The 9,408-nt window shown below is 36.0% G+C and overlaps 1 protein-coding gene across 1 annotated transcript in view; it reads left to right on the forward strand.

The window, feature by feature from the left end:
* Positions 1–9,035, forward strand: part of LOC120523616 (cytochrome b-245 heavy chain) — a 66,020-nt gene extending 56,985 nt beyond the window's left edge. Inside the window, exons 12-13 of the mRNA XM_039745070.1 lie at positions 7,576–7,700; positions 8,331–9,035. Of these exons, the coding sequence (XP_039601004.1) occupies positions 7,576–7,700; positions 8,331–8,457 (252 nt within the window). The 3' untranslated portion in view covers positions 8,458–9,035. The remainder of the gene's footprint in view (positions 1–7,575; positions 7,701–8,330) is intronic.
* Positions 9,036–9,408: the final 373 nt, after the last annotated feature.

Below are 9,408 nucleotides of genomic sequence, written 5' to 3' on the forward strand. Positions count from 1 at the left end.
GTTAATCCACTTCAGACAGATAAATGAATTTCCACGAAATAGTATTCTTTATTTATAAATCTAATATTTTCGCAGTTAGAGCATAGAAAACCTGTTTACAACCTTCTAAATACGTTTTTTAACATTATTAGAGCTCTCTAGACATGAAATAACACCCTTTAGTCAAAAGTTTAAACTGTGCTCCATGACAAGACAGAGATGACATTTCTTTCTCACAATTAAAAGAATGCAAACATATCTTCCTCTTCAAAGGAGTGTGCGTCAGGAGCAGAGAATGTCAGAGAAAGAGAGAAATGTAAACAATCAAAAATCAATGCGGCTGCAATGAAGGGATCCATGTGAAAGCAGTCTTTCAGCATTTTTTACAGGAGTGTCCATATCTTCTAAGCAAACAGCCTCTGTGCAAACAGCCCCTCTGCTCACACCCCCTCCATCAGGAGCAGAGAGTGGGACAGAGAAAAGCAAACAATCAAAAATCAATACGGGCTGTTAGAGCTTTGAAATGTGTGAAGCACCGTGCAGGAAGCATATCGTATATCATTGAGGAGTTTTATTTAATACGTAATACGTGCTCTGATTGAGTAGCTTCTCGGCCATCTGACAATAGCGTTACTTGTATGAAATCAACTGGCAAACAAACTGAGGAAGCAAGTACCATAAATTAAAAGACCCATTGTCTGCAGAAATCCGCGAACCAGAGAAAAATCAATGATATATATTTAGATATGCTTACATTTAAAATCCGCAATGGAGTGAAGCCGTGAAAGCCAAAGCGCAATATAGCGAGGAATCACTGTAGTCTGAAATAATGTTGTTAACACAACCCGAGACTTCTGGTCTAGTATAAAGTAGTCTGATCCATGCATATATGTTTGGTACAAACCCAAATTTGTGCAATGTGGTGAATAGGTAGTCCCATTCAAATATACCAAAACCTTTTTCTGCATTTAAACATAATAAGATCTCTGGGGTGTTATATTAAACAAGCGTCGAAGGTTACGTTAAGTGTCTGTCTTTAATAAATCCAGTTTGGTCTTGTGATGTTACAGAAGGAAGCACTTTCTCAATCCTTCTAGCTAGAACTTTGGAAAGCATCTTAACATCATTATTCAGAAGTGAGATTGGTCTGTATGATGCACATTGTAGTAAGTCCTTTCGTAGGAAAGATGGTAATTAATGCTTGGCCAAAAGTAAGAGGTAGATTTGAGTTGTCTTTAGTTTCTATAACCATTGCTAATAATAGTGGGGCTAAATCATTTGAAATTTTTTTATATAGCCATCAGGGCCAGCTGGTCTCCCACTTTGAAATGAGTTTGTAGCATCTAGTAATTCTGAAAGTGCCAGAAGTTTATCCAGTTCCATAGCACTAAGAGTATCTAGCTGTGATATCTGTAATGAATCAAAAAACTCATTAGATTGTGTCTTATCTTCTTTAAAACAAGTAGAATAGAAGGACATATAGTACTCTCTAAATGTGTAAATTATATTTTTATGGTCAATAATTGTATCTCCATCTGTGTTGGCAATTGTTGTTATGACATTGCAGACATCCTACTTGTGGATTTGTTGGGCTAAGATCTTATTTCCCTTCTTCCCGTGGTCATAATAATGATGTTGTGATTTAATGATCAGCTGTTCAATTTCTTTAAAAGTCAAGAGGATAAATTCTGATTGCAACACCTGTCTTTTGCTATAAAGTGCCTCATTTGGAGAGCTATTCGCTGATTAACTCAGATGCCTTCTTGTTTTCCTTTTTTTTTGTGAGAAAGATATTAAATAATTTGTCCTCTTGAAATTGTCTCCAGAGTTTCCCAGAGTATACCTGCTGAGAGCTCTGAGGATGCATTTTTCTCAAGAAAATAATCAATTTGCTTGAATATGAATTATGTACAGTTCTCATCAGCTAATGACAGGTGGTTAAAATGCCAGCTAGGAGAGGAGTATGTAGGATGCAGTAATATAACCTCCATGATCAGAGGAGCATGGTCAGAGATAACAATAACATTGTATCTACAAGATTTGATAGTGGGCGAAAAATTATTGTCCTTGAGAAACTAATCAATTCTTGAGTAAAAATGATGTACGGGTTAGAAGAAGGAATATGCTGTTAGGTTAGGTTTTAAAAATCTTCATGGGTCTAATGAGTTATGATCCATTATAAACTGTGTAATTATCTTTGTAGTATAAGATGTTATCAGCACTGTAGCTGAGGATCTATCCAGGTCTAGATTTAAAACACAAATAAAGTCTTCAGCCATTATAATTTTGTGAGTGTTCACATTAGGGATGGATGTAAAACATTTTGGAAGAAATCTTTATTGTTCACGTTAGATGAATCAAAATCATGTTTTTATTAGATAAATTGCCCGTAATTATGACATATTATCCTTCAGAATCAGCTATTGTATCTAATACTACAAATGGAATAGTTCTGATTCCCACACCCCTGGTTTTCTTTGTATAGCTGGAGTGAAAAATATGGCCAGACCACTCTCTTTGCAACCAAAACTGTTATAGCTTAATAAGTGAGTCTCCTATAAAAATACTGTCTTGGGATTTAGACCTGTTAAGTGAGAGAGTACTTTCTTTCTCTTAATTCATTATTGAGACCTTTGACATTCCAGGTCATAAAGTTCACTGCTTGGTCATAAAAACACTTCTGAACTTTTTTTGACATTCTGTAGTCTTAAGTTAAGGTGGTACATTTTAACATATGATAGCTTTGATCTGTATTTCATATTAGTGTCAGGTGTTATGGCGGTGGAGCCTTTTGTTATTTGGACACTTATTGGGGTTTATTATTATACCCCTCCACCCCCCTCGCCATTTTGCCTCTGCAAGTGAGGCAAACCACACTTCGTGAAGTCCCAGTTCTCTGATATACCAAGAGACAGAGCATGTCTAGAGTGAAACAAACTGATCTTAAACAGTCCCAATATAATAAACCAAGGGTATGATGTTAAAAAAGAACTGTAAATAGCTGGTTACTTTTTGGTAGCCAAAATGTAGATGTAATAACTGAAGTTTACATACAAAAAATATATATACATATGTACATATAATTAGCCAAAATGTAGCCATAAGCCATAGGTAGCCAAAATGTACATATTATTAATGAAAGGGATATCAATATAATTATTGAAGCTTAAAAAAAGAGAAGAGGAAAAGGACAGCTGAAAAGAAAATCAAATATAATATATAGTTACGGCAAATGTTGCATTACAAATGGTCCCAGTTGCAAGCTTCTAGTAGAATCTTCTTTGCCTTGCCAGAACACAATGTGACTCATGATCGTGTATTTCAAAAGAATGTCAAGATCAGTCTTTGTAGCTCTTTATCTCATCTTCAATAACCACTTTCAGTTTGGCAGGGTACAAGAGGCTGTATCTGATTTCAGCTTTATGTAGGCTCTGTTTAATGCTGTAGAATATGGCATGTTTAGAAGCTGTTGCAGGGGAAAAATCTGGGAAAATACGAATGTGGTTATTTTTAAATATAGTCTCCTCTTTCAATCTGGGAAGAGACATTGAGTTTTCTTTGGCCTATAGTTTGGCGAAACAGACAATCGGATATTTTGATTTAGAGGGATTCAATCCACGTATACAGTAGGCTTCTGAGATCTTGGTGTCCAATTTGATGTCCTCTCTAGTAATTTTAGGGAATAGTTCAGCTACGAATTTCACTGGTTTAGACTTTGACATTTTTCAGGGAGAGCTTTGATTCTGATGTTGCTCCTTCTATATCAATCTTTCAGTGCTGCCAGTTTGTCAACAAACAATTTGTATTCTGATTTTGCTGCAAGTGCCTTTTTGCCACTTTGTTTTACAGGATTTTCTTCTCTGTTAAGTAAAATTTAATTATGCTAAAATGGATCACTTTAATGAGGGAAATGGTATTGTTTTCTACTATTTGTGGTTGTTTTATTATCATCAAGGGGATATCTAGTGCAATCTTTTCATTATTTTATACAGTTTCTCACCATCACATGCATTTCACTCACATACTTCCAACAATGTAAAATGATATAAGGTTTTGTGTTTACTTTTAATCTTTAAACAGCATAGCCTTTGTTGGTCACAAAATAACTGTTGTGCTCTACTCTTAAGGATTTATTTATTTATTTATTTATTAATCACTCTTCTTAAAACCATTGTGTTAGAAATATCAACAAGAAGAGGATATGGTGATACTGAAAAAGTGAATGTGGAAGCTGCAGATTTTTTTTTAATTGAGTTGCTGTGTACTCTAATAACAAATCCTCTGTAAAATTACACTGTATTTTTGTTTTTAATAATCAACTTTAAGCTTTTCATTTGGAAAGTACATATATACAGTCACTTGTTTGTTTTGGGTTTTTTTTTACCAAATATTTCAGTGAAAGCAGTGAGTCTTCCTCCTGGATCCATCAATATAGCCACTAATAAACCATCATAATAAGTTCCTGGTTATATCATGCTGAAGCCTATCATGGCAGCATCTGTCACAAAGCAGAGTTTGAGCTTTAATGAGCTTTAAACTCATCCTTTCGGCATCATAAACTAGGAGATGCTTGAAAAAGAATGGAAAATTCCCTTTTGAATTAAAATCACACATTGACAGCTAAAACATGTGAACTCATTTACCTTTGAGCCCAAAATCCAAGGCTGACTGAAGGTGAATGACAGCCCTAGAACAACAATTCCCATGTTGTGCTAGAAACAACAGAAAATCGTTGATATCAGAGCCACCTGACAGGGCACCTGTCTATTGTGTGTCTCACCTGCATTACCAGGTAATACTGAAATAATAATGGAATCCGGAGAAGGACTAGGATTTTATAGAAAGGCAAAGGTCGTTTCCCAGGAAGAAAATACTAAATGTCATAGTCAATTAACAAAAGAATTAATTGCCAAAAAAATGAATCTTGCTAAGACAGACATACCATACATGTCTAGAGACAACTACAAATGAATCTTGCTTAAATCTGGGTGGGAGCAATTAGACAGCTCGCTGAGTGTCACATTTCTATAGCAATTCAATGCTTCACAAAAGCGGTGCTGAAAATCTTTTGTTTTGACAGTTTCTTTTTGCTCTCCAGTGGTGTAAAATGCATGGACGGGAGAAATCTGGGGCAAGTTTTGAGGAAGACACCCCATGGATGTAGCCTTTGCAGCGGCAGATTCAGAATCACATCTTGGCCAAAAAACAGATTGAAACATTAATGAGAACATCTTCTCTTTGCTGTATCCACAAGCTTGAATAAACCAAGAAGTTGATCACACCCTTTAACTTGGTGATGTCATGCACCATAAACTTCTGGTTGACCTTGTCTAGAAACTACTTGTCAACCAAACCCACAACGTTGGTGAGGTCCATATCACAAACAAAATGGCACTGCCACAAAATGTATTTATTTATAAGCTTCATTTAAAACATATCTAAACAATAAAAAATGAGCCATTGTTTTCCTTTCATGCCCTCACAATGATGCTTTGGTTGTTTTTAAAAGCCAAGAAACAGCTGCATAAAATTAAAATACAACTCAAAGCATGACATGTAGTCAACAGATCCATTTTAGAGTTCCTAATTAACCTAATATGCATGTCTTTTGGGTAATTACTATAAAATTGAAGAAAAACATAAGCAAATGTAAGGAAAACATGCAAACTCTATGGGGGCAGCACCTGGGCTGGGTTTTGAAACCACTAAAGCACTGGAGCAGTGATATAACAGTGCCATCCTTTGAATTATTGAAAGACAGAACTTCATTGGAAGGCTAGTGCTGTTAATGGCCATTTGTAAAACCTGACACTGAAGAGGTATGGACATGTGATGAGGAAAGACAATGAATATGTGGGCAAGAGAGAGAATGGAAGTACATGGAAATAGAAAGAGAAAGAGGCCAAAGCAGAAGTACAAAGTAGATGGAAGAAGGAAAGGAAGGTATGAAAGAAAAGGGCTTGATCGGCAAGGAGGTGCAGGACTGAGCTGTGTGAAGAAGATTGATCAAGCACATTAACCCCAACTTGAAGTGGGAAAAGGTGAAGAGGAGAAAAAGAAGAAGAAAAAAAAGTTAACATTTGTAAGAACTCCATCCCTAAAGCAAATTCGGTATTAAATGTCTCTTCGTTACAATTTAAATGCTGTTATGTGTTTAGCCACAGCTGAGCAGTAACTTCTATAAGAGAGTGTAACATAACTAACTTTATATCATGTAGCTACATCTTAATCTGGTTTAGCTCTAGAAATACAACCTTTCACATCTTTTATAATTCATTTACTTTAAATGCAACATTGCTACCTCATCCTAAAGCAATATATCCATTCATCCCTTGTTGAACGTTCTTAATCTTGTTCAGGGTCACAGTAGCCTGAGTCTGTCCAAAGACAGAAGCCAGTCTTGGGTGAGGTGCCACACTAGTGCAGGGCACTCATTCATGAAGGGCCAATTTAGAAGCAGGTCCCACTGGCCTGGACAATGCATTTTCTCCAAGTAACTAAAGTATCCATCATTCTAGAACAGGGGTGGGCAGTGTCGGTCCTGGAGAGCCACAGTGGCTACAGGTTTTCATTCCAACCCAACTGCTTAATTAGAAACCAATCCTTATCAATCTCAGACCTTATTTAATTTTATGGCATGTTAGTTTGTAATGTAAGGTTCTTATATCATAGATTTTTTACTCTCCAAGGATATCATCCAAATGATTTGAAGCCTAAAACAGTCTGTCACATTTTCTATTACGTGTTTTATTAAATCAAACAGTGCATGATGAACACACACAGATGTAAATGAAAGCAAACTGGAGGGAGAACTGCTGGCTGCTTTGTCATTTACAGTTTATTGCTAATAAGGAGCCATTAAAACAATGAATACAGCTGTTTAAGATTGAAATGAGCAATCGAGGGTGGGGAAACTTAGCAAGTGAGACCACTAAAATGAAGCATCAAAATGTCACTTAAGCAATAAGTGTTTCATCAGCAATAATTGTTTTCTCATTAAGAAACTGGGTTGGAACAAAAACCTGCAGCCACTACGGCTCTGCAGGACCGACATTGCCCACCCCTGTTCTAGAACATAACATCTGGGATGAGAACAACATTTGATAATGGTTGTCGCATAAGATAAAGTGAATAGCTTTCTGTAGGAAAGAATTTATTACTCTTTTAGCCAACATTTGATCTGGCGAGTCCAGTCTAAAAACTTGAAGTTGGGCAAGAAAGATATTGCTTAACTCCAGGGTTTCACATATCATTCTTCAGATATTGCTTAATACAGAAGTTAATGGCAGAACTCCCAAACCAATGGTAGATGTAGCAGAAAATTATTTATAATCATAAAAAAGCCTTGACAAACCATTTCCTTGCCACATATCCTATAAAATCATAAATAATAAAATGAATGCAGTTTTTATTACATTTATACAGTGTTTCTTTGTGTCGGTAAATATACGGTGTCACAATTCTGTGCCTTTTTAATATATGTTAATTTTTCCCATTCTGCCTAAATGATATTTTGCACTGCCTGTTTGACTTGCACTGTTGTTCCATGCACCACTTGCAAAACAGTTATAAAAGTAACTTTTTTTTTCTTTAAAGGCTGCCCATTTTGCATTAACACACGATGAAAAGAAAGATCCAATTACAGGACTTGAGAAGAAAACATTATATGGAAGACCAAACTGGGAGAATGAATTCAAAACCATTGGAAGCAACCATCCAAAGTGAGTAAGAAATACAAACATAGTACTGGTTAGTTTAAGTTTAGTTAAAATATTGAAAAAGAATGCCTGTGTACTGACCTAGGCAATTACTAGAATTAGGGTTACACAGTAAATACATGGTAATTACACCCGTTAAATTGCAACTACAGTGGTAGTTAATGGCAATGGTATATTAGTGATGAAAATACTTTATGTACAATATGTTTCTTTTGTTCCTATAAAGAAGTTTAACATTCCTGGTTTAATTTTCTTTTTTCGAAAGCTTAATACATACATATACACACCCACATGCACATATATATCCATCCATACATCCATTATCCAACCTGCTATATCCTAATAATAGGGTCACGGGGGTCTGCTGGAGCCAGTCCCAACCAACACAGGGCGCAAGGCAGGAAACAAACCCCGGGCAGGGCGCCAGCCAACTCGATATTTGGCTCAAACGCATTTCACTCTATTGCTTATCTTTGAGATGTTTCTACACCTCGTCTGGAGTCCTGGGAACACTCAAAGCTTTAGAAATCATTTTATACCCTTTTTGCCCTCTTTTTTCAATACATTAAAAATATATAGTGCATATATACCTGTATCTTAACAGTCTCTTTTGTTTCATCATTTTAACTGTAGTACCAAAGTCGGAGTGTTTCTTTGTGGTCCAGAAGCTTTGGCAAAGACTCTAAGCAAACAGTGCAACAGTAGCTCTGATGCCAATCCACTGGGAGTGCAGTTCATCTTCAATAAGGAAAACTTCTAAGACTTATCCACAGGAGGAGCACCCAACAACAAATTAAGGACAAACATACATGCTGCATGAATATGGGAAGAAAAGAAGTGTTTCTTTCTGCATTTAGCTCCTTTGAAATGATCTTGAAATGCAACTGTTTACTGAAGTCTAACAAAACAAGATGTTATTATCTCTGTAAATGACAATGGCTTGGAGAGTTTCTTCAAATGAAATGTATATTTTTTTCCTTGCTTTCACCCTTCCAACTGTTTTCAAACCAAGTTTACTTCTATTTGAAGTCACTGGTTAATGTTTATCCCAGCATCAGACACTGACCCTGGAGTGGGTGCCAGTAGTGTGCATTGTTTAAACTTAATATTCTTTTATTCATTTTGGGCTGCTGAATGCGAGATACTGGTTATAATATTGCTGTGTTTGTTGCTTATTAAATGCAATTTTTTTAGAATTTTTTGGTGATTTTTGGTGTACTGTACTGGCTTATTCTGAGCCACTCAGCTATGGAAAACTTTGTAAGGTGTTATTCAAAACTTTTGAAATTGTATACATACAATGTTAAAAACATGTATATTAAAGTATTTCAATTTGAACAGATTTCTAGAACATTTTTAATTGAATAAGAGTAACCAAATTCAAGGATGACTGAACCCTAAAGAAACCTTTATACCTGGGGTGTCGAACTCCTGGCCTGGAGGGGCACCTGTGGTTGCAAGCAGTGCTGGCTTAACCATATAAGCATAGTAAGCGCATGCTTAGTGTATCAAGGGTAAAGGGGGCACCACAAAAAAAAATTCATGGGAACATTTTTCATATAAATTATTAAATGAATTCAATTTAGAGCCATTTTCAAAATTTAATGAAAAATGAATAATGCCTTCCTGTACCTCCCTATGCCGTCACTGTTCATAGATGGTGCCTTACACAGTGCGTTCTGCATACTGGTGCCATCTACGATGGGGAATT

This window comes from Polypterus senegalus, chromosome 2 (genome assembly GCF_016835505.1).
Source record: "Polypterus senegalus isolate Bchr_013 chromosome 2, ASM1683550v1, whole genome shotgun sequence".
Lineage (NCBI taxonomy): Eukaryota > Metazoa > Chordata > Cladistia > Polypteriformes > Polypteridae > Polypterus > Polypterus senegalus.